Genomic DNA, 26998 nt, shown 5'->3' with positions numbered 1-26998 from the left:
GCATCGAAGCGCCGCCTGGCGGTGGCCACGGGACCCTACAGGGCAGGGCTTCCAAGCCCTGTACCCGAGACCCCAACATAACCAGGACGGACGCCCCCTCGCGGTCTAGAGGAGGCACAAGCCCTCCTCTGGTCCTCCTGGGCGTCCCGGCCGGGGACCACAACACATATCTATATCTATCTATCTATATATATATATATATATATATATATATATATATATATATATATATATATATCTATATCTATATATCTATATCTATATATATTTATATATATATATATCTATATCTATATCTATATCTATATCTATATATCTATATCTATATATATATACACACACACACACACATTTACATATATATATATACACACATACATACACACACACAATTATAGTTATTGTATAGGTATTTTACACTTACTTTACATTGCTCAGGTACCCATTTCCTTTATCATTCCAACCCCCATTACCATGTCTATCGAGATGATCATTATCGATCAAAGAACTGTCACTTACCGAGTGGTTTCCATGCCAGGAGATAGCAACTACCTTTTCCATTCTCTTTGTTACATATTGCACGGCCATATCAGGCATACTCTTGATATCCGGAGGAACATTCTGTCTTATGTATTGAATGACTGGGACAGGTTCAAGGTGTGGACTGATGATGGTACAGGAGATAATTATACTACACAGGAGCACTATAAGAGTGAAATGCTTAAGCCCTTCACCTATGGTTCTGCATGTGAGTTGATGGCTGCCGCTGAATTTTTCGGTTGTCGCTTTCAAGTGTACCGAAATGGCCAAATATTTTACACCTTTGGACAACCGCCAATGCCTCTTAAACATCTTAGATTCACAGGAGACGATTTCAGTAGTGGACACTTTGATGTTTATGAATGTTTAAACTCTCAAAAGCTGGATGTGATTTTATCGATAAAACCGGTTGTGTGCTTACAACGCTTGACAGATGCCAAATGTCACTTCAACACAACAAATCCTGCAAATACTGTCGTAATTGAAACAAACCATGAAACTCAAACCGATTATGACAGCAGCTATCCAAGCTGTGAGATTTGAGACAAGATTACTGTTCACAAGGCCAACTGTAAGTTACATGCTCAAGAGTAAGCTCAGTGCACAGCTTGGTCATGTTACAACCGGAGGGACGAACTGACAACATGGTATACAAACAGATCCTTAACAGATAATTATTGGCATATTTTCCCTCATTTTAAAAAGGTTTAATTTTCTTCTTAATAAAAATTTTAATACAGTACTTCGCCACTGCGAAGCGCGAGTATTTTCCTAATATATATATATATATATATATATACACTAATAAAAGGCAAAGCCCTCACTCACTCACTCACTGACTCATCACTAATTCTCCAACTTCCCGTGCAGGTAGAAGGCTGAAATTTGGCAGGCTCATTCCTTACAGCTTACTTACAAAAGTTGGGCAGGTTTCATTTTGAAATTCTACGCGTAATGGTCATAACTGGAAGCTAATTTTCTCCATTTATTGTAATGGAGTTGAGCTCGAAAGCAGTGGGGGCGGAGTTTCGTGTGACATCATCACGCCTCACACGTAATCACGTGAACTGACTGTCATCACACTGCGTAGAAAACCAGGAAGAGCTCCAAAAATCGCTGAAGAAAACATGCATTATATAATCGAGAAGGCAGCGAAACAATAAAAGCGAGCGAGTGACATATACAACCATATTCATGAGTGCTGCTACTTCGGAAACAAAGCAAGGTGTAAACCTAAACTTTAAATTAAGTTCATAGACAGGCTGCCGCTGGCGTTTGTCATGCCCACGGATAATGCGGGATACAAGTTTAATGAGAGGACGCAGGATATAAACGTATAAACGGATACAAACGAGTTTTGATCACTTTGTAACTAAGTTAAAATTGCATGTGAAGGGCTGTGCCTATGCAAATTCCAAAAGATTGTGTTTGTGGGGGATTGACAGTTAAGGCGGGTGGGGGAGTGACGTAATCATCTCCCCTTCCATTCACCTCATTTCGCTCTGAGCCGAGCTCCGCAGCTAACGCACGCAGTGTTACGGAAGCGACTTTGTCACGCTGCCACCAAATACTCACAGAAAAATCCACAAGTTAATACACACGCTGTCTCTGCAGTTTCTCCACACTGAATCCTCCAGGCACTACTTACAAAAGGTTACATTGACAATCGTGTTACGTTATTTTTAAAATCTTTCCTTTTCTTAACACAAGCACAGCTGAGAAGCTTCGATGCATATGCTCCATAACGTTAAAAATCACGCATTTAATCACACTTTGCAATATAAGCAAAGGGGAACTTCTGTCAATGCATGATTTCATGGTACACCGATTACATTGATCAGCGCTTCCGATTCATTTTACCCTCGCACACCCTTGGTTTGAGAAGAAGTATGAAAAATATGAGGTTAACACAGAAAAACAGATCACCAATTGAAGCTTGATGAATAATCGATTCGCCATCAATAATTGTTTTGGTAAAGTCATACTCAGTGTATTCATTAGATGAACGGTAAAAAAGTAAGAGCAAGGGGAGGGTGACTTATTGAGGCACGCAGGCAAAACCACAATAGCACGCGGGCTTGATGTAGTGTGCGTCAACTCGATCTGAATTGCACGATCACATTCGAAAAAATATATCTTTTCAAGTTCTATTTAGTCCATATGTGTCAAACTCAAGGCCCTCGGGCCACATCCGCCCGTGTAATTATATCCGCCTGCGAGATCATTTTATATATTATTGTTATTAATGGCCCGGGGATATGAAGCGCTGGTAACACAATAAACTACAGATCCCATAATGCAGCGCTTCAGCTGCCTTGCCTAACACTACGCGTTAATCAAGTCTAGCTTATGATGCTGAAAGTTATTGCGAAGCTAGCCCACACGATGCCAAAGAGTAAAGTTGATTCTGAAAATAGAGCCTTTAAAATCCGATGGGAGGCTGAGTATATGTTCATTGACATTGCCGGTAAACCCGTGTGTCTCATTTGTGGCTGTAATTACAGAATTGAATCTAAGACGGCACTATGAGACAAAACATCACGATAATCTGAAAGACCTGAATGCAATGCAGAAGATACAGAAAGCAGAAGAGTTAAAGAAGAATCTGACACTTCAGCAGACGTTTTACCCATCACAAAGTGATTTCAAGTGAAGCTGCTTTTATGGGAGACACAAATGCACCAGTGCAACTTGCCCCACTTTCCCTGTTGCTAAGTAATGTTAAACCAAGTCGGCACAAAGGTGTTCCCAAATACGCACTTTGCTGATAAACTGAATGCACTACGCACTGAGTTCGCACGGCGCTTTGGTGACTTTGAAGAACAAAAAAAGAATTTTGAGTTGTTTCGCAACCCATTTGCTGTCGATGTGGAAACTGCACCTGTGCAGATTCAGATGGAGGTGATTGAGCTGCAGTGTAATGGCACACTGAAGGCAAAGTACGATACTGCAGGGCCCACAGTTTATTCACTCCATTCCCGCAGAAATGCTCCAGCTCCGTCTACATGCGGCTCGAACCTTGTGCATGTTTGGTAGCACATATCTGTGTGAGAAGCTCTTCTCAGTGATGAAGACTAACAAAACAGCACACAGGAGTCGCCTCACTGATGAGCACCTGCAGTCCATCCTGAGAATCTCCACAACACAGAACCTCACACCAAACATAAACAAACTTGTTGCCAAAAAAAGATGCCAGGCGTCCAGCTCTGATAAAATGACATATGAGCAAAGACAACTGAATGATTTGATTTGTTATTGCTGAAAAGAACAAATTTTATTTATATTTCCAGGTTTTGTTATGCAGCATGTTCATATTTGAATTTGTATAATTTTGACAGGATATATTTTTATGGAGAGCAAAATCTTTTGGGATATTTAAAATTTAAGTTTATTTTTATATAAAATTACATAAGAGTAAAGAAATTTGAATGTTTGTTCTTTTAACGTTTACTTTATTTCTAACTTGTATAATTTAGACAGGATATATTTTTATGGAGAGCAAAATATTATAAGTTATTTAAGGTTTGAGTTGATTTATTCCGGAATAATATTCCTGTCTGTTTTTATTCATATTTATGTTCAAAAAAGTTATGTTTTAAAAGTTTTTAAAGTTTTAAAAGTTTAGTTTTAGTGTGTTCAATAAATGTTTATCCTGTTCAGCCTGACCTAAAGTGTGTTTTGGATTTTGGCCCCCTGTGCAATTGAGTTTGGCACCCCTGATTTAGTCAACACAAATATCTTTGGTTGGAATGTGAATGTGGAAGGTGAATTTACTCTTTACATTTGTATGGTGAAGAAAAATTTATGCAATGATGCCTACATTTAACTTCCATTCCTACCAAAGATATTTCTGTCGACTAAATAAAAATTCCTTCTATTTAAAATTTAAATAGAACTTGAACAGATATGATAGTTCATAATATCCACGCAGACTTGCACATAAGAGCGGGAGTCATCCGTTTTAACAAACAGCGTATTGCACTGATACGAAATAGCCTGCCCATTTATTTATTTAGGAATGGATAATTAAATTAAGATTTTGTACAAATAATGTTTTTCATTTTTCTTCCTTAATGGATTCTGCCACCCCCAGCAACAGTTGCTCGCACCCCAAAGAGTGTATGTATGTGTGTGTGTGTATATATATATATATATATATATATATATATATGTGTGTGTTTGTGTGTGTGTGTGTGTGTATGTATATATATATATATGTATTTGTGTGTATATATGTGTGTGTATGTATGTGTGTATATGTAGATATGTATATATGTGCATATATATATATATATATATATATATATATATATATATATATATATATGACAGCAACACTCATCACTCACAACAGTGACAAAACAATTACATTGACAATCATGTTACGTTATTTTCAAAATATCAAATATTTGTCCTTTATTTCTGGCACTGGGCGTGGTTAAATCTTTTTCTCGCAGGATGTATAACGCTGCTCGTGTTGTGAGGGGAGGGGGGGCTGAACACACGCTAAGGAGATGCGGTCGGATCATTTGCTGGCTTGCTGCTGGCGAACTGCGTGCACTGCTTGTTGCTTGTCGTTGTTTTAAGAGCTGGGAGCATATGAATTAGTCTGCCAGAAGCATTCCAACAACTGCTAGGTTGTATGTCCGTGAACTTGTTTTAAATTTTTTGTAAGTATGGTGTGACGTGCAAAAGTCACTGTCTCAAGGGTCTTGCTTCCAAAGGTTGTAATGTCTAGTCTTGCGTGATTAAAAAGTTTCTCACCGAGATGATCACGTCTAGATCGATTCGCTCAACCTCCCTGGAGGCCCGCTACACTCCTGCCACTTCGCGTCTGTTTCGCTCGCATTGTGAATGGGGGGAGCTGAACGCTCGCTAAGGAGATGCGGATGGATCAGCTGCTGGCTTTGTGCTGCTGCTGCCGAGGTGCGTGTTCTGCTTATCATGCTGCGCATCGATCATTTAAAAGCCTGTACAGCAGCTGTCCTTTTGACTCACTGCCTTGTCTTGCGGGACATTAAAGTGTTTCTCACGAGATGTCAAATTGTCTTCCAAGAAGATCACATCTTGTCTCCCTTGCAAGATTTCTTTTTATAATATATGTATGTATGTATGTATGTATGTATGTATGTATGTATGTATGTGTGTGTGTTTATATTTAGCTCAAAAAAATCACTTTTGTTAGTGGGGATGGCTGAGGGTATTGCCTAGCTTCTTGGTGCAATTGGAGGTTATATTTCAAACTGTTGGATTTCACATGATGGGCTGTGTATATCATTTAAAGTTTATTAGTAGTTTCTTTATAGCCCCTTAACTGTTTAACTAATACTTTCATATACTTATTCACCTTTGAAATACCTGTGATGCCGATTCTGCCCATCTCTGTCAGATACATTCAAATGTGGCTATAGAACAATATTATATTCTGGATGTCCTTTAACTAAGAGGTTATTTCATGTCTAGTTAAAATTGTTGGTTAATGTCTGCAAAATGTTGTAAAAACCTTGCTTCCTTAGATTTTCATTAAGAATTAATTTTCATTTGATTACTTATTTAAATATCAAACCAAAAAATGGGGGCTGCAGTACTTCAGGGTTTGCCATGGTACATGAGAATCACCTTAAATTCTTCAAAATAAGTGAGGTATATTTAGCAGTGCTTTGCAGTACAATCATAATAAAATGTCATGAGTGCAGGGGTTTTGTAATTGTTACAGAATGTATATGGTACTTGTGTGTACTTATGTAATATAAAAATGTATTTTATGTATTTTTTCCAAATAAACCTACTGGAACTGATGAAGACATCATCAATAGAATGACAATTGTAGTCCTTGCAATTGTTGAAGATATGACAGAACTCCTCCCAGTTGCTTACAGTGATATTGCTCTTGTGATTGAAGTTATGCATCACCATCGTGGTCATGTGCCAAATGCTTTCCTGAATTAAATGTACTTGGGCAATAGGATTGATTCTTCCTCTGCTCAAGTCCACTCACTCAAGAGCAAGTTACTGTGTTAGTGAAATTATGTTGAGAGTCTGGTGATTGGATGGTTTTGAACTGACCCAAGCCATTTTATTTTTTAAAACATTTTTATTGGTTTTTACTCAGTTAATAGCAGGTGATCTGAAATATTTAAGTTAAACAATTCAGCTAAGATTGGTGAACAATAATTTCTTTATGGGAATTTGTTTAAAAGTTTGAAGGATACAAATTTTTGTTAAGCATGCACTATATACAACAGAAGCTTTTGTTGTATTTGTTTTTGTATATACAGTGGTACCTTGAGATACGAGTTTAATTCGTTCCATGACCAAGCTCGTAAGTCAAAATGCTCGTATCTCAAATCAATTTTCCCCATTGAAATTAACTGAAATGAGATTAATTCATGCCAGCCCCCAAAAAACCACTCCAATTTTTTGTTAAATGTTTTCAACATATGAAAAATGTATTTATAATGAACAAATATTGTATACAAACAAAATAAAACCTAATACATAAAAGAGAATCTAAAGAAATAAATAGAGGTTGGCGAAGCCAATTAGCATATTGTAATGTTTTATTCATTCACTTCACTTTTGCTTAACATAATTTTCTTCACTAGTTTTTTTTCTTTTTTGCCATGCTTTCATCACTTTCATTCTCAAGGTGTTTCAGTAGAAACCTATCCAAGGAGCTTTGTTTAGTCCTCCCCTTTAGAATGTTTCTGAAATGAGTTAGGCAAGTGTCATTAAATAGCACCGCTGCATAACCAGTTGCAACTTTTTCAAGGTTTCTTTTGAATAAAGTCAAATGTTAGGCAAGTATCATTAAATAGCGCCACTACAGGATCAGTTGCAGTTTTTTCAGGGTTTCTTTTCAATAAAATTAAGTGTTAGGCAAGTGTCAAATAGCGCTGCAGCACGACCAGTTGTAACTTTTTCACGGTTTCTTTTCAATAAAGTCAAGTGTTTCTTTTCTTTAAGGTTCGAAACTTTTTCTCACATTGCAAACACTTCCTTTATCTCACTTTAAGAGATAACCTCCTCCGTGATACCGATCTCCTGCAGAACCTCCAGAATGTGCGGCGACAAGCTCTTTGATGGCTCGTATTTTGAATTCTGGCTCGTAACTCAAGGCAAAAAATCGACAAAGTGACGACTCGTATCTCAAAAAACTCGTATGTTGGGGCACTTGCATCTCAAGGTACCACTGTATATTTAAGACATTGGTTTTAGCACAAGAAGCTGAACTTTTTGTTAAAATAGTAATTCTAAAGTGGTAAATAACAAATACAATATTTTAAATCTTGATTTCACTAGTTTGAGGGACAGTAACTTGTAGAAGTAGCTTCAACTCCCACCTCCGGCAGAACTTTGACCACGTCCTGAGGGAGGTGGGGGACATTGAATCTGAATGGGCCATGTTCCGTGCCTATATTGTTGAGGCGGCTGACTGGAGCTGTGGCCGTAAGTTGGTCGGTGCCTGTCGTGGTGGAAATCCCCAAACCCGCTGGTGGACACCGGCGGTGAGAGGTGCTGTCAAGCTGAAGAAGGAGTCCTACAGGACCTTTTTGTCCTGTGGGACTCTGGAGGCAGCTGACAGGTACCAGCAGGCCAAGCGGAATGCGGCTTCGGTGGTTCCCAAGGCAAAAACTCAAGCATAGGAGGAGTTTGGGGAGGCGAAGGAGAACGACTATCGGACGGCTTCAAGGAGATTCTGGTCCACCATCCGGCATCTAAAGAGGAGGAAGCAGTGCAGTGTCAACACTGTATAAGGTGGGGATGGTGCGCTGCTGACCTCGACTCGGGACGTTGTGGGTCGGTGGGGGGAGTACTTCAGAGATCTCCTCAATCCCACTAACATGCCTTCCAATGCGGAATCAGCGCCTGGTGACTCGTAGGTGGGCTCCCCCATCACTGGGACTGAGGTCACCAATGTGGTCAAAAAACTCCTTGGTGGCAGGGCCCCGGGGGTGGATGAAATACACCCGGAGTTCCTCAAGGCTCTGGATGTTGTAGGACTGTCTTGGTTGACACGCCTCTGCAACATCACATGGACATCAAGGACAGTGCCTCTGGATTGGCAGACCGGAGTGGTGGTCCCTGTCTTTATGAAGGGGGGCCGGAGGGTGTGTTCCAGCTACAGAGGGATCACACTCCTCAGCTGCCCTGGAAAAGTCTATACGGGGGTCCTGGAGAAGAGGGTCCATCAGATAGTCGAACCTCAGATTCAGGAGGAACAGTGTGGTTTTCGTCCTGGTCGTTTAACAGTGGACCAGCTCTACACCCTTAGCAGGGTCATGGAGGGTGCATGGGAGTTTTCTCAACCAGTCGACATGTGCTTTTTGGACTTGGAAAAGGCATTCAACCGTGTCCCTTGGGGAATCCTGTGGGGGAGTTCTCTGAGAGTATGGGGTACCGGACCCCCTGATAAGGGCTGTTCAGTCCCTGTACGATCGGTGTCAGAGCTTGGTCTGCATTGCCGGCATTAAGTCGAACCCGTTTCCAGTGACAGTTGGACTCCTCCAGGGCTGCCCTTTGTCACCAATTCTGTTCATAACTTTTACGGACAGAATTTCTAGGCGCAGACAGGGTGTTGAGGGGGTCCGGTTTGGTGGACTCAGGATTGGGTCACTGCTTTTTGCAGATGATGTTGTCCTGTTTGCTTCATCAGGCCATGATCTTCAACTCTCTCTGGATCGGTTCGAGTGTGAAGTGGCTGAGATGGGAATCAGCACCTCCAAATCCGAGACCATGGTCCACAACCGGAAAAGGGTGGAGTGCCTTCTCAGGGTTGGGAGCGAGATCCTGCCCCAAATGGATGCCTGCATGCATCTCGGGGTCATGTTTACGAGTGAGGGAAGAATGGAGTGTGAGTTTGACAAGTGGATCGGTGCGGCGTCCACAGTGATGCGGGCTCTACATCGGTCTGTCGTGGTGAAAAAGGAGCTGAGCCGTAAGGCAAAGCTCTCAATTTACCAGTCAATCTACGTTCCTACCCTCACATATGGTCATGAGCTATGGATAGTGACCGAAAGAATGAGATCGTGATTATAAGCGGCCGAAATGAGTTTCCTTCGCAGGGTGTCTGGGCCTTCCCTTAAAAATAGGGTGAGAAGCTCAGTCATCTGGGAGGTGCTCAGAGTAGAGCCGCTGCTCCTCCGAATCGAGAGGAGTCAGATGAGGTGGCTAGGGCATCTGATCAGGATGCCTCCTGGACGCCTCCCTAGTGAGGTGTTCCGGGCACGTCTAACCGGGAGGAAGCCCCGGGGAAGACCCAGGGCACGATGGAGGGACTGTGTCTCCCAGCTGGCCTGGGAACACCTCAGGATTCCCCCGGAAGAGCTGGAAGAAATGGCCAGGGAGAGGGAAGTCTGGGCATCTCTGCTCAAGCTGCTGCCCCGGCATCCCGACCTCGGATAAGCGGAAGAGGATGGATGAATGGATACATTATTTAAATGAACTTAAAAATGTAGATGTATAATGTAATATACATACTTTAATGCATTTCATCTCAACAATGATATGAAGAGCTCCAAGAAGATAGCTCTTAGAAATCTAAATCTACTTAGAAGCTAGTTGTCATCATCTTTAAATAGGCAGCACTCTTTTGTAGTAAACTGAATTGAATTTCTTTATTGTTATTGTATGGTACAACTTATTTGGGTACGACTGCCGATCCTAATGTGATGTGGTAGACCTTCCATGACAAGACCCTGAAGGTTGCTGAGGGTTGTGTTGATGTTACTGGTGTTTCCAGAAGGAGGTGTTTCATCTCACAGGGAACCCTGGATATCATCGAGAGGAGTCGCAGTGCACGGCTCAATGGCAACTCTGGTCTGTACCGGAACTGAGAAGGATGGCTTCGAGGGCTCTGAGGGCAGATAAAGAAGCATTTATTAGAGGAATCTGGGCTGGCTACTTTGAGCAGCTGCTCAAAGCTGATCCTCCGACTCAGACATTGGATATCTCTGGGTCCATGGTTCTTGAGGCTGATCCTCCAATTAGCTTTGAACCACACAATCACACTGAGATTGCACAGGTGGCGAACCAGTTGATGGGGGGTCAGGGGAGGTGGTTGTGGGAAGGCTGCAGGGATCTGTGGATCTATGCAAAAGGACAAAGGTCCAAGTCTTTAGAGTACTAGTGCTTCCTGTCTTGCTATATGGTTGCGAGACATGGGCGATATCTAGTGACCTGAGACGAAGACTGGACTCCATTGGTACTGTGTCTCTCCGAAAAATCCTTGGGTACCGCTGGTTTGACTTTGTATCGAATGAGTGGTTACTCATGGAGTCCCGAATGAGGCACACTACCTGCATTGTGTTGGAGCGTCAGTTACGGTACTATTGCCATGTGGCGAGTATCCCCGTTGATCCGGCTCGTAAGATCCTCATTGTTGGGGACCCAAGTGGCTGGACCAGGCCAAGGGGTCGCCCATGTAACACCTGGCTGCTGCAGATAGAGGGTCATTTCCAGAGGGCGGGACTGGACCACGTGTCTGCCTTGGGGGTTGCAAACCAGGATCCCGAGTTCTTTTGCCGTGTAGTGGGTGCGGCAACACACTGTACTAGTGCATGCTCCCCAACTTGACTTAACTTGACAATACAATGAGATTCAATATGCAAATCCTCCATAAACTTATCTTCTTTAATAAAACCCCTGTGTGTGTGCGTCCAGGTGTCCGTGTGTATGTGTCTTCTGGTGAAGTGCACATGCACGGGGCCGCACGTGTTCAGTCTCTCCCTGTGCAGAGAATGAGGGAGAGAGAGTGACACACACAAGCGCGTGCGCGAGAGAGACACACACACAGACACACACACAGGTGCACGAGAGAGAGACACACAGGCGCGCAAGAAAGAGACTACAGGTGCGCGAGAGAGAGAGTTTTCTGTATCTTCTGAATTGCATTCAGGTTACCCTGATGTTTTGTCTCATAGTGCCGTCTTAGATTAAATTCTGTAATTACAGCCACATTAGCTCCACAAATGAGACACACGGGTTCAGTAAACATATACTCAGCCTCCCATCGGTTTTTAAAGGCTCTATTTTCAGAATCAACTTTTCTCTTCAGCATCGTGTGAGCTAGCTTCGCAATAACTTGCAGCATCATAAGCTAGACTTGATTAACGCGGTAGGTGTTCGGCAAGGCAGCTGAAGCGCTGCATTATGGGATCTGTAGTTTATTGTGTTACCAGCGCTTCATATACCCGGGCTTTAATAACAATAATACAGTATATAAAATGATCTCGCGGGCCGGATATAATTACACGCCGGGCCGGATGTGGCCCGCTGCCCTTGAGTTTGACACATATGGACTAAATAGAACTTTATAGAATAGAATATTTTTTCAAATGTGATCGCGCAATTCAGATAGAGTTGACGCGCACTACAGCCTGCATGCCTCAATAAGTCATCCTCCCCTCGCTCTTACTTTTTTACCGTTCATCTAATGAATACACTGAGTATGGCTTTACCAAAACAATCATTGATGGCGAATAAAGTATCCATTATTCGAGTATGTAGATCGGGATATATATATATACATATATATATATACCCGCGTATCGCAGCGGAGAAGTAGTGTGTTAAAAAAGCTAGAAAAAGAAAAGGGAACATTTTCAAAAATAACGTAACATGACTGTCAATATACAGTATTTGTTTTGTAAGTGTTACTGAGTGTTGCTGTCATCAAGGATTTGATTATCATTATTTCTTTCAATCAGGTTCGTATTTGTAGGATGTGTTGTGTTCAAGTTACATTCCGTGTTTGTCAATCGTTGTAAAGATGACAGGTTTCATTCATCGATTCGTTTCTTACTGCATCAATAAACAGCTCGTCTTCTTCTTTATCTGAGACCTGACACACTGCATGCACGGGTTTTTTACACTGTCTTCCTTTAGCGGGACATTGACTTTTTCCAACGTGTGCTTTGTTTCCGCAGTAGTTGGATTTATGAATATGCTTATATGTATCAGAGGCTTCATATTTTTTGCTGCCTTTTCAATTGTGTAATTCGGTTTTTATTCAGCGCTCTTTGGAACTGTTGCTTTTTATCTGTGCACTGCGTCAGTTCACGTGAGCCGCTCGGTGTACATGCATCGAAGGTTCCCAGCTGTGCTGGTGCCATCTCGTGCTATGTCCATGGCTGTATTTAATGTTACCTTAGTCCTGGCACTTAAAACTTTCTCTCGCAGTTTCGCTGAGTTTGTGTCAAACACCACCCTGACCATCTCATCTTCCTCTCCATAAGCACAGTCCTTCACCCGTGAATATTTACCCGTGGCAGTTTGCTATTGGATTGCCGCTGACGGACGGCCTTATATGGGCAGGCACTAAATTACAAACGCCAGCGGCAGCCTGTCTATGAACTTAATTTAAAGTGTAGGTTTACATCGTGCTTTGTTTCCGAAGAAGCAGAACTCATGAATATGGTTGTATATGTCACTTGCTCGCTTCTTATTGTTTCGCTGCCTTCTCAATTATATAATGCATGTTTTCTTCAGCGCTTTTTTGAGGTCTTCCTGGTTTTCTATGTACTGCGTGATTACGCAACTTTAACATTTTGAGTAGTGAGCTACTATTTTTTAATACTCTTATTTAATTTGTGTCTATAACAGTGTAAATTTATAGTACTTGTAAAAGTTAGCTTTTTTTTACTTTTATTCTCTCTGTCACAATCACGATGCAACACTCATCCCTGCCACAGATCTGATATGGTCACTTTTTATTTGAAACTGGGAATATCTGTAGATGTGAGTGGTGTTTTGAGAAAATGGAGCTGGAAATTCTCTGCTCTGGAGGGATAAATGCTGACACATAAATTCTGGTGAATCTGCAATCTTCGTTTCTCATTGTAACTTGAATTTTTTTTTATTCAGTTTAACTGAGTGTTCCTGCTCACAATGAATTAGTATGCACCTTATGGTCCATGATGTCAAAGCTGCACTGACAAAAAACAGAGACATAGGTATATATGATATTTGGAATAACTAATTTTAAGACCTGCATAGTACATTTCTGAAACCACTGTGGCATGGATGCAACATTATTCATATTATTCATTTTAATTAGCATACCTTCTTGTGCTTGTAATCAGTGACTGCGTTTTTTTTTTCCCCAATCTTCCTGAGCCTCCACATTTTGGTGCATGGTGGTGTTTCTTTTTTAATCCATGACATACAGAGGAAAGAATAGTACAGAGTGGTCACTTCCACGATATATGCAATCATCAGATTTAAATGTTAACAGTTTCCACACAACCAAGGACCATCCTTCCTGCATTTACAACATGTGTACCTCTTGCAGAGAAAATATAGAGACTGGACAAGATCGAAACAAAAAAGCGGTCACAAGCGCAAGAATGCATGCAAATGAATATGAATAATATGAACAATGTTGCATCCGTGCCATAATATTTTCAGAAATGTACTATACAGGAGATAAAATGAGTTATTCCAAATACCACGTATACCTATGTCTCTGTTTTTTGTCAGTGTGGCTTTGACATCATGAACCATAAGGTGCATACTAATTCAGCGTGAGCAGGAACACTCAATAAAACTGAATAAAAAAAATATTCAAGTGACAATGAGAAACGAAGATGGCAGATTCACCAGCGTTTGTGTGTCAGCTTTTATTCCTCCAGATCAGAGAATGTCCGGTTTCATTGTCTCAAAACATCACTCGCATCTACGGTTATTCCCAGATTAAGATAAAAAGTAACCGCGTCAGAGCTGGAGCAGGGGTAAGTGTTGTATCGTGGTCGCGACTGAGAGAAGTAAAAAAAAAGAAAACGCTAACTTTTAAAAGTACTATAAATTTACATCAGCTGTTATAGACACAAATGTAAGTTTTTATTGTATAATATTAACAATAAGAGTGGCTCACTACTCAAAACAGTAAAGTAGTGCGGTGGAGCTGGTTTCAAACTGACGACCTCTGGATTATAAGTCAACAATTCTTACCGCTTCACCACGGAAGCTGTCGTATTGTACTTGCACTTTTTGTGAAAGTGTTTATTTGATATTTGGCCATCAGCCTCCACACATTATACAGTTCATGTCTACATTTTGTTATTTATTACTAAAACATGAAAAACGTTTCTGTTTTAACGATGTGTTTACATAGATTGTTGTAGACACAGAACACACAAAATGATTTACTCTATACAGGTAGCTCACTACCAGATAATCAAGGCAGGAACTGGGAGAACTTTGTGCCCGTTTTGTGGTGGTGGGGGGATCAAATTGTAGGCTGCTTGCTGCTTGTCTTGATCGGCACATTTACAAGACAAAAGACACTGATGGAGAGGTGTGAAGGGATTTAAGGTGGGCCAGATTTACAAGTTTTTTTGTAGGCTCTGGTAATTTTAGTGATGAAGGCCTGGATCTTACTTTTTATTCAGGACACTCGCAAACCCAGACACTCAGACTCCTCGCTTAGTCTCTCAAGAGCCCTGATCACAGCCTCAACTGACTCTGTGAAGATCATAGCATCATCAGCAAAGTCAAGATCAGTCAATCTTTCTTTGCCAATAGATGCCCGCAGAGCTGCTGGACCCCACAACCTTGTCCACCACCCAGTCCATGCAAGTACTGAACAGAGTAGGAGCCAAGAATACACTCCTGACGAACCCCAGCAACAACTGAGAAAAACGCAGAGGTTCTGCCTCAACTCTGCACAGTACCAGTGTTCAGGCCCACCACGATATCCCTGTCCCACAGAGCAGTTTGATCAACTGAGTCAAACACTTACGAAAATGAACAAAGGCTATAAAGAAACTGCCGATATGCGCGTTTGTGATCCTTGAGAACCCTCAGTGCCAAGATGCAGTCAATCGTAGACTGCTTAGGTGTAAAACAAGACTGCTCCGGTCGATGGTAGGTGAGCAAGTGATCATGACTCATACTGAAGACGACCCTAGCAAGGACCTTACCCAGCCCCAAGAGCAGTGTTATCCCTCTATAATTCCAGGTGATCACCGGCCCCTTTCCAGACTGGGACAACAAGTCCTGTTTTCAAGTCAGTAGGGATGATGCCAGTGTCCCAAATGGAAGCAAAGATTGCTTGGAATGCCAGGAGGACAGCCTTACCACCAGCCTGGAGAAGTTCACCCCAGATCCCTGCAGCCTTCCCTACCCTCAGCTGGTTCACCACCTGTGCAATTTCAGTGACATTGGGTGGTTCACAGCTAACTGGTGTTAATAGTATTCCACAATATACATGGAAGGACCAAGGGAGAGAGCATCTGTGTGGTACTACCTCACCTGGGAAGTTAAAGGGCAGCCGTCCTGGGCAGCTGTGGCACCATGGATTCCCACAGAGCACATTGGGACTTGGAGTTTGGTATAGCCCTGTTGGGTTCCGTGGGGGCTGCCAGGGGGAGCTACAGAGCCATATGATAGATTTACACCACACCTGGGAGTGACTCCAGGTAATCCCAATGAACCATCTGGAGCACTCCAGGAGCTGAATAAAAGGAGCCACCTCACTCCAGTCTGGGAGTCAGATTTGGGAAGAGGTGGATGAAGCTTTCTGGGAGAGGAATGGAGGCAGCAGAAAAAGAGAGAAGGAAGAAGAAGAAGAAAGACGGGACTGAGCATTACTGCTTGTGCTCATCTGTATTGAGGTGGGGAGTGAGGGAAAAGCGCTGCTCCAAGAGAAACAATCGTGCCTTGGTCTTGTGTCTCTCCACCTGTCTTTGTCTGGGTTTAGGGCGGCTGTACACCCGGGATTCCACAATAGGAAATATAAAGGACTGCTACTAAATCAGAGAGAGAGGAAAACATTTCATGGGATTTTTGTTTAACACTAGAATTACCAGAGCCAACGAAAAAAACTTGTAAATCCGGCCCACCTTAAATCCCTTTGCACCTCTCTGTCAGCGTCTTTTGTAGGAAGAGGATCTAAGGTTACAGGAGGAAATGGCAACATGAGGAAGGTCAGACAGATATGGAGGGGCGAGGTAATGAATGGTCTTAAATGTTAATAGATGAATTTTAAAATCAATTTGAAACTTAATCCACATGAGAAGTAACAAGACTGTAAACAAGGATTACAGTGGTGTGGAGAGTGAGGGTGGGGCGGATACGATTAATATTACGTAGGTGAAAGTAAGACCGGGTGATGTTATTAATGTGAGATTGGAAAGATGGAGTACTATCAAGGATGACACCCAGACTCTTGACCCGAGGTGAAAGGAGTTATCAATAACAAGTGAAAGATTATCAGCTTTGGATAATGTTGTTTTGGTACCAATGAGGAGACACTGAGTTTTGTCACTGTTTAACTTAAGCAAATTTGAAGAAAACCAGGATTTAATTTCAGCAATGCAATCAATAAGTGAAGATGGTGGAAAAAAAAGAGGTGGGTTTACTAGCAAGGTAGAGCTGGGTGTCATCGGCATAACAGTGAAAATTAATGTTATATTTACAAAAGATATTGCCAAGGGGAAGAAGGTAAATAATAAAAACAGAGCCCTGTGGCACACCTGAAATAACAGTGGTGGGTTGGGATGTGAAAGTTTTAAGATGAATGAACTGAGTGTGTGGCCTGAGAGGTAGGATCTGACCCAATCTAGTGGAGTGTGGGAAAAGCCAATCAAAATCTATTAAGGAGAATGGTATGACAAATAGTATCAAAGGCCGCACTCAGATCAAGGAGGATGAGAATAGTAGTTAAACCAGAGTCAGTAGCCATAAGGAGGTTGTTAGTAATTTTTAACAAGTGCCGTTTTTGTACTGTGGGGAGGGCAAAAATCAGACTGGAACTCTTCATACAAATTATTATGAGATAAGTGGGAGTGAAGTTGAATTGCTACTATTTTTTCAAGAAATTTGGAGATGAAGGGCAGATTAGAAATAGGACAAAAATTACTGGTTACTAGGATCGGCACCAGGATTTTTCAGAATTGTGGTTATTTCAGCAGTTTTAAAAGATGTACAGTACCAGTGGTGAGAGAAGAGTGAATTATAGAAGAGATAAGAGGGAAGGCAGGCTTTAACCAAAACTGTGGGAAGGGAGTCCAGCTGACAAATAGATAGCTAAGATTTGCAGACGAGATCTGAGATTTCTGAGAAGGAGGGAAGCTGGAAAGAGGAAAATGAGTGAATAGGTGAGGGTAGTTCAGAGGAAATACTGAGAGAATCTGGACCGAGATGCTGATGTATCCTCTGGATTAAAAAAGGACATAAGGGAATTACAAAATGCAGTCAAGTAAAGGTGAGATGGTAAAGAGTCTATTAGTTGTGTAATATTATTAAGTAATGAAAATAATTACTTGGTGTTGCCTTAATTAGAAGAAATTAACTGAGTGTAATAGTTGGATTTGGTTTGAGCTATACAGTCCTTATAATAAAGTACATAATTTTTATGAACAAAGAGTCCAGTTTTTTATGTAACTGTTCAAGCTGCCAGCCCTTGGCTTTGAGAAGCCAAAGTTAAGGCGTAAACTAGGGAGTAGAAAAAGAAAAGGAAACAGATCTGGTTTTAAATGGAGCAAGAGAATTAAGAATACCATTGATTCCAGTGTTATAGTATGAGACCAATTCTTCAAGAGTATATAAATTATAAATGTCCATGTGGAGATCAATTCTAGAGGAAAACAAATTCAAGTTAATATTCTTAATATAAGATGGGGAAGCTTAGTAATAGAAAAAGTAAGCTTAGCATTAAACAAAAGGAGAAAATGATCAGTTATAGTGAGTTCATCTGCTGTAAGATCAAGGGGGACACCAACAAAGCAGCAAATATGTCCTTTAGAATGGGTGGGAACATCAGTATCAGGCAAGATAAAAAAGTCTCTAGTGAAAGGTATATTGATATTGTCCATATGTATATTAAAATCCCCCAACAGAATTATGTTTGAAGAAACTGTAGATAAATGGGTAAGAAAGGTAACAAGGTTGTTCAAAAAATCAAAAAGTCTTGAGGTTGTTGCCATGTCTCAGTTAAAAAGAGAATGTCAAACTTATGGTCAATGGGGCGATCCTGGATGAGATACCCCTTGTTCATGAGTGAGCGGATGTTTAGTAGTCCGAAGTTGACAATGGTGCTGTCGCATTTGGCAACAGTGGTAGCCAACCGAGCTAGGCTGGCCAACACTTTGTGGTCAGCAACCCTATTTGTCTTACGTGGAGGGCACCAGGAGTTAGACCAGAAGGAGTTAGTTCCTTCTGAGGTGTCCACTCGGAATCTCCGGTGGGACCCACAATGGATGTATATCCAACGAGAGAGAAATATGATGTCTGTGTCAAAGTGCAGCACAGACAGTAGAGGGGCAGGTGGTGTAGACGCAGTCAAAGAAGCAGCAGCTGAGTACTGGAGAAAGCCTGTCGCAGGTTGGATAGCGAGCGACAGGAAAGAAACGGTGAGGCCACAAGCAGCTCAAGTATCCAAAAAAAAAAAAAAAACAAGGTAAGTTTCGAAACGGGGTTACGCTCAAGCTAGTCCATACACAGCCATACAGAGAAATCAGCAATATCAGTAATATCACCAGCAAAATCACTAGTCTTTATTAAAAATTATCAGTTACAGGTGAGCAGTGGCAACCAGCCTCGCCAGTATTCACTCAAACTGGAAAATAACTGGTATTGTTGGTTCCTATTGCCAGGATCATCCTGGAGTGCGTGTGTCCTTAGAGGTCATGGGACTATCATTCACTATTTAACAAATCAGGCCTGACATGCTGAAATGGGTCGATCGCTACCTAATTAAAGGCAGCTGATAAACAGGATATGCCAATATTGCACCCTGCGGAACTCCACCGTACATCCATCTTTTGAAATGTTCAGCTCAAAAAGATGAATGAAATATACACAGTATAAGAAAAAACAACAATAAGGCAATATCCATAAGCAATGAGAAATATATTATACAAAAAAGAAGGTCAAGAAGGTGAAAAATACCCACAATCTCTTTCCTGCTCAACACCAACCTAAAATAACCCCTATAAGTGCAAATAAAAAAAATATACAATGGAAAAATCACACCCCCCATTCCCCTTTTGAACTTCACTCATAAGTCCAAAGTTCTAGCCAACTGTTAACAGCAGGTGAATAAAGTGTAGAATGCCAGATGACCCCGAAAAATTAAAGTCTTAACTGAAAAAAGTTTTACAGTCAGTTGGCACCATCGTATAAATACAAAAATGCCTTTGTGAGCTCACCCGAATCTGCTAGTGATAACGGAATGCAACTTTTGCACTCCAGAAGTGAATCGCTGACCTCCTCTTAACATACAATTCTTTTTGGAGCTGCAGAACCTCGTCCCATGGCCCAGGCAGATGCTGATCTGTTCTTAAGTTGTCCTCTCTCCTTTTCGAAAAACGGCACGGTTTATGCAAATTTTACCAGAAAAAAGAAAGTGGGTGTCCCACCACTGTTAATCACAGTCTGTATGGGCTATCCTAATGTAAGCAAACCACAGAGACAGCAGAAATCACCTTCTTTGTGTGTGGCAGTGCTACAACTATGCAATGGGATAAAAGGTCATTATTGAATGGTATACTTTCTCATCTGACTACACACATACCAAAACCCTTCAAACCTTTGGAAAAATTTCTTTGTTTTATTTGTTTAGTTTTTAAACTCTCTGCAATCCTTGTTGACTTTGATTTTCTCTTGTGATTCTGGCCTTGGTTACTGATAGTTGTTTCCCTGGCCCTTGCTTCAGTTTTTTGACTATGTCTTATTCTTCTAGCCACTCTTGGCAACTGTGTGCTTGCTGGGCATAGCAACATTTACTGTAGATATACCATTCTCTTTTAGGTAACCACTGTCGGAAGATGCATTTACTAAGTTAACATACAATAACTATTTAACAATTAGTATTTAACCATTAACAGGCTAAAATATCCAAAACAAAGGGCATTTCCACATATACAGCATATATAAGAAAGTAGAAGACCCACCCATCTTTAAACAAAGCATTAATAATATCTTTGTCAGTAATGAAAATGCTTTTAAACTTACCAGATCTCCCACAGTTGGTGGTTCAGTAAGAAGGTGAATAGCACCAGAACCTGATGTTGTCACTAAGTGAAACTGTGTTCCCAGTGCTCCGCTGTTTGTTAGGGTAATGGTCCGAGAAATTGTCTCGCCTATCACATTGGTCCCAAAGTCAATGAAGTTGATATCGACAGCAAGCTGTGAAGATGAACCATATAATATATACTGTATTTTCTCTATTAAAGTAAAATAAAATACACACACATCCATCCGATGAAGAGCTTACAGGTTTAATGTTTATTATCTCCGTTGTATATAAAAATGCAACAAATAACTTGGTTGACAAAAATAGTTAACAGAAATTTAATATATTGATCTACTAATACAACAAACAATAAATCAAAAGAGAGTTTAAGCAAAAACACATTTGTCTTACATTTCATGGGTGGAACGTACAATAAAACATTTACTCTTCATTCTCATCCCATAACACTCCCTCATTCCATTTCCAACAAATTCAATCTATATTTAGGCTAGCATTGCCTAATACAACAAACTTTAGTCATAAAATCAATGTGAAACTGTCAGCAAAGCAGACAGATTCTGGAAAACATTATGCTGAAATCAAAAATAATGTTTGAAAACCTCTGGAAAAACGTGATTTTCACTGACGCGGTATGGTATACAAAGTCACTTCTTAATCTTTTCTCACTTCTGTGTGGGGTTGATGTGCTTTATTAACCTTCCCCAAACAATTTGGTCCTGCACCTCCTCACCACTCAAGCCATTTTCCTTCAGATCTTCTTTTACTTTATCCATCCACTTTCACATTGGCCCTCTTACTTTCTCTTCCCCTGTATTTCTATTCCATTCACTCTTTTGCCCATATATTCATTGTCTCTCCTCATCACATGTCCATACCACTTCAACCTGCTTCCCTGCACTTTCTTGGATATCTCTCTCTCTTTCATTGTCTCATTTCTTATTCTGATTTTTTTTGTAACTTCACACATCCATCTCAACAACTCTTCTGCCACATCTAACTTTTTCTCCTATGCTCCCTTTACTGGTCATGTCTTAGCTCCATGCATCGTTCCTGTTCGTACTGCTATCTTAAAATACATTACCATTAACTTTCACCTTAATTCTTTGATCACACAATGTTCCTGATACCTTCTTCCAATTGTTCCATCCATACTGCACTCTATTGGTTCTCTCTCCATCTAGTTTTCCATCTCGGGCTATCTCTGTTCTTCTTATATAATATGCTACCGTGGCTGTCCAGGATTTCAAATCACCTGTAGCTCGCCAACTGTTTGACCTATTGATCTGAAATTTGGTACAGTATATTCTGTCTTCTTTCTGTTTATCTTCAATCAATTTTTCAGGGCCCTTCTTCATCTTCCAATTTCCTCTCCACTTTCTCTTTTCTGGCACTACACAACAGAATGTCATGAGAAAAAGTATACACTAGAGCAATAGGCCTTTTAACCCATGACTCAACACATCCATAACCAGATCAACGAGGAAAAGACTTAAAGAAGATCCCTGGTGCAGACCTAAAGTACTGTCATACTCTCAGATGACTGCCTTTTATTTAAAACTTTCTCCCTAAACCTGTTGTTAAGCCCTTTCTCTTTTAATCTTAACCACTTCATCCTTGGTGCTGCTTGCTCTGGTTTTGTTCTCCTGCTGATTCTGATCTTCGAAGTCCATCACCACCACTTTATGCTGCACTATCACATTTTCCCCTTTTATGATCTTACAATTCTGGTTTTAGATATGTGTTCAATATTTCTTGTCTCACATTTCCCGTCATCCTACATATACACAAATCGTTGTAGACACAGAAGACATATGAAATGTATATATTCCAAATAATAATATATTATTTACCCTCTACAACTCCTGGCACTTCACACCTAGATAAACAGACTTGAGCTGGGAGAGCTTCAGCTGCGTTGGTGGGAGGATGGAATAGCAGGCTGCTTGCTGCTTGTGCTGAGGGACACATTTACAGCTAACATGCCATTATTTATGACCAGACTAGAATTTTGTAAGAGGTTACCTGTATCTAATACGTCGCCCTTGAGATCCAGCGAATGACAGCTTTGAAAGTTGTTGAGCACATTCAAAGCAAAACCGTCACGTTGGTATGCTTCTCTAACATTTGAACCAGAATCTATCATGCTGTCACTATCAGCTCCTGAAGAACTGTCATGTGAAGATATGCGGTTTGTGGTGGATGACATTCTATTTTAGAGTTAAAAGTTGCAAGGGTTAAAGACTAGCATCAGTAATATTTATTCAAAAATCAAATATGAAATTCTTATTAATATATTTTGATTAACTTCAGGAACCCTGCAGTCCGGGTTAGCCCTTGCATAAGTCCAGTTGTTACGAAAACTAAAAGCAGTTTTAGCAAATTATTTAATTTCAGTTACAATTTCAGCTACTTTAAAAGCATGGCAGTGCCAGATCTAAACACTAGTGTGGCGAATTGCTTGCGTACTAAAGTTATTATAGCTGCAGGTGGAAGTTCCCTTCACACTTTATGGTCCCCAGCCGAGTTGCATTGCAGTGCATTCAGTCAATTAGCCAGCGAAAGCGCTGTGAAGAAGCTCTCTGTTGTTAACAGTTCTGCCTTTATCCAGTCTGACAGCAGTCATGGGATAGCATATCTTTGACTGCCAGTACATCAAAACATTCTGAGCATTCATCAACCACAGCACCAACTGTGGTCATCACTGCTCTTGTGAAAAGAATGGAGATAAACCACATCAACTTAGAGAGTGAGGGGTAAATTTGTTGTACCACGTCAACCTCACTGAGAGAATAAAACTGAATAAAAAAAAAAGCGCTAAACTTTTACAAGTATTCAAAATTTACACCAGATATTACAGTCTCAAATCAAATGTATGTTTTTATTATATTATAGTAATAGTGATAATAATAATAATAGCAGCTCACTATTCAAAACAGGGAGCACTGGGACTCAAACCGGCAACCTTTTAGTTACAAGGCAGCAGTTCTTACCTCTGCACCATCCAAGAATACGTATTAACTTTCTGTCAATTGACATTTGAGCTTGGATTTGTAACTCATTGACAGCAACATGTAAATAGAATGATTTGCTTTTTTTTTTTTTTTTTTTTTACTTTGGTTATATTCTTGAATAAAAGCATACATGTTTATTTGATATTTGGACTAAAGTCTTCACACATTACACACTTCATGTCATTATTAGTATAACATAGAAAAGTTTCTGCTTTGGGTATGCATTCAGCATTTCTTGCCTCGCATTTCCTTTCATCCTACACTTACTCAGATCTTTGTAGACACAAAACACACAAGAAATGCATGTGTTCCAAATAACGATATACTGTATTATTTACCCTGTACAACTCCAGGCACCTCACATGCAGATAAAGGGTCTTGAGCTGGGAGAACCTTTTGACGGAGTTGAGCTCCATTAAGCGGGGTGATGGGATAGCATGCTGTTTGCTGCTTGTGCTGATTGCCACTTTTACAAAACCAAGACGCTGATGGAAAGGTGTGAAGGAATTTAAGGTGGCCCGGTATTATGACTTTTATTGCAGGCTTCAGGGATTCTAGTGTTAAACAGGCAAAGAAGGAATAATCTCTATCTGGCTTTTTTGATGATGGAGGTGATGTGCTTGTCCCATTTTAATGTATTAGTGAAAGTAGTCCCCAGAAATTTAAAGGGCTGAAAACAGACATAGTCTGGACATTAATTTGCAGAGAAGGACAATTACTGACTTGGCAGCAGAAGTCAGTCCTCATTTCCACTGTCTTAATAGCATTTAGCTCCAAGTTGTTATAAGTACACCATTCCACAAGACGGCCCACCTCTCTTTGATAGGAAAACATGTCATTATTAGTAAAGGGACCCACTACGGTTGTGTCATCTGGAAACTTTAGGATTTTGACAGATTTGTAAATTAATCTGCAGTCATTTATACAAAGTGAAAACAGGAGGGGTGAAAGAACACAGCCTTAGGGACAACCAATGCTGATAGATAATGGATAAGACAGATACTGCTGTCACATACTGCTTCCTACCACCTAACTGGATTAGTTTACTCTGAAGAAACTCTGGAATAATGGTATTGAAGGCTGAGAAGAAATCCACAAACAAGACTCTCACATAGGTGTTAGACAAGTCCAGGTGCTGAAGAATGTAGTGCAGGCGTATATTAATTGCATCCTCCACTGAGAGATTTGCCCTATATGCAAACTGAAGTGGATTAAGGAAAGGGTCAATGATAGACTTTAGGTAGGAAAACATGAGAGGTTTGAACAGTATCAGGTGAGACTCCATCAGGGCCAGCTGCTTTCTTGATATTCTATTCTATTTCCTGGAAAGTTTTTCTACTTCATCTTGGTTCACAGAAAGTGCAAGATGGAGCAGGGAGGAATTACTGGGAGGAAGGAAAGTTGAAGAAGGTAAATCAGACTTCAATGAAGGGGGGAGGGTGACACTGAAGTGATTATGAGAGGGAGAGAGGGGAACTGTTGATATGGAAGGCAGAGGGTCAGAGTTCAAGCAGGGTCCTTATCAAACCGGCAATAAAACTCCTTTAGCTGATTAGCCAAGATGGGGGAGTACCTCTGTCTGTAATTTGTACATTTTTTCAGAGAACCATATACTGCCTGGATGTTACTAATAAAGCCTTTCTCCAGATGATGTTTCTTTTGCATCTTTTGTAGCTTTCAGAGCTTTATTAAACTGCTGCCTTGCATATTGATATTCATTCCTGTTCCCAGACCTGTATGCCTGGTCCTTAGCAGATCCGAGAACCCTCAGCTCCTTGGTGAACCACGGCTTGTCATTATTGTATCTCACAATGGTCTTTTTAGTGAGACACATATCTTCACAGAAAGAGATGTAAGATGTCACAATATCCATATATTTATCTATGCTGCTAAACCAGCCTTCCATGGATTTCCATTTTTGTGAAGCCTAACCAGTCCTTCAGCCTTCCAACAGCCTCAGGAGTCCATCTGCAGCTAATAGTCCTGGTGGGCTTTGACTCTTCCATTTTCTGTTTATAGCTTGGAACACATAACACATAATCGTGGCATAGTCAGAGTTGCCAAGATGAGCACGGGAGAAGTGGTGAAATGTCCCTTTAATGTTAGTGTAAAAGTGCTCTAATGTTCTGGCTCACATGTTGGGCAGTTGATCAGTTGGTGGTATCACGGCAGATTGTCTTTCATGTTACTGTGTTTAAAAAAAAATATAATATAAATAATGAAAATGGCAGAACTGTTGTGCCAACTGAGCATTTGGATCAGGAGGAATGTAAATACCAACCAATATAACAAAAAAAAAATTCCCTGGGTAGATAGAATAGTTTGCAATGAATGAGAAGAGCTTCTAGATCAGCAGAGGAAAAAGAAACAATTTCAAACATGTCCCTGCATCAGCTGTTGTTTAAAATCATACACACGCTGCCACCTCATGATTTGCCACAAAGTCTTCTGTCAAATTGCTTTCAAATGAGATTTTATACACATTAAAAAGTCTATTTGTCTTTCCCTTTCTCCACTACTGCAAGTCACAAGCTGATTTACCATATGTTTTTTTACCAAATCACATGACATGGCAAAGTCTCCCCAATTCTCTCCCCCTACTTAGCACCTTCCATGTACCGCCTCTATCATCTCTTTCCTCTTTCCCATATGCCCATTTAGATAAACACCAACAATCATGTTTTCTCACTGTTGTACTGCTCTAAACTCTTCATGTATTTGTGTGTAGAAAACATCCTTTTACTATTTCTCACAGCCCCCTCGCGAAGCAGATGCACAAATGATGTTAACTACAGTCTCATCAAACCCTAGCTTAACACTCATTACCCTTTCACACGTCCTATTCATACTGACAAGACTATATTTTAGTTCTTCAGATACTACTATACCTACACCATTTCCCCGTTGCTAATTTGTTCTACTGAACAACAAATTAAAGCCTCCTCCCAATTCTCTTGACTTATTCCCCTTCCATCTAGTTTCCTGCACACACATCACTCGCAGTTTCTTCATTTCCATTAAATCTGCCAAATCTCTTACTTTCCCAGTCACTGTACCAACATTCAGTGTCCTCACTCTTACCTTTAATTTATCCTTTTGCTTCTCCTCTTCTTTCCGGTCTTCTTTTTTTTCTTCTTCCTGACTAAACATCTTTAGCCCTTGGCATGGTAGCAGTTGCTGATTTCCCATAGGGATCAGGCAAGGCCCCTGCATACTGCCTACAGGATATGCCCTAGTATTTTCCAAGGCTGATTGGATTGATTCCATTATTAAGGTTTGGCTAAAGTTTTACAGCTGGATGCCCTTACTGATGCTAACCCTCTCTATTTATCTGGGCTTTAGAATGGCAGCAAGTTGGGTTGGTTTGTTCCCCGGAGGCTACATTAGGCAGAGCCATATTGTCAAAATAGCAAAACATTTTGTGAAGCACTCGATTTTCCCAGCTATGGCCATTGTGCTAAATTAGATA

At 40.8% G+C, this 26998-nt stretch overlaps 1 protein-coding gene across 1 annotated transcript in view; it reads right to left on the bottom strand.

Annotated features, from left to right (window-relative positions):
• Window positions 1-26998, bottom strand: part of cfap74 (cilia and flagella associated protein 74) — a 495984-nt gene that overhangs the window by 307938 nt on the left and 161048 nt on the right. The window contains exon 11 of the mRNA XM_039755043.1: window positions 20497-20670. Within this exon, the coding sequence (XP_039610977.1) occupies window positions 20497-20670 (174 nt within the window). The remainder of the gene's footprint in view (window positions 1-20496; window positions 20671-26998) is intronic.

The sequence above is a fragment of the Polypterus senegalus genome, chromosome 6, assembly GCF_016835505.1.
Source record: "Polypterus senegalus isolate Bchr_013 chromosome 6, ASM1683550v1, whole genome shotgun sequence".
Taxonomy (NCBI): Eukaryota; Metazoa; Chordata; class Cladistia; order Polypteriformes; family Polypteridae; genus Polypterus; species Polypterus senegalus.
The sequence above is the reverse complement of the archived record's forward strand: the minus strand, read 5'-3'. Positions and strand labels throughout refer to the sequence as shown.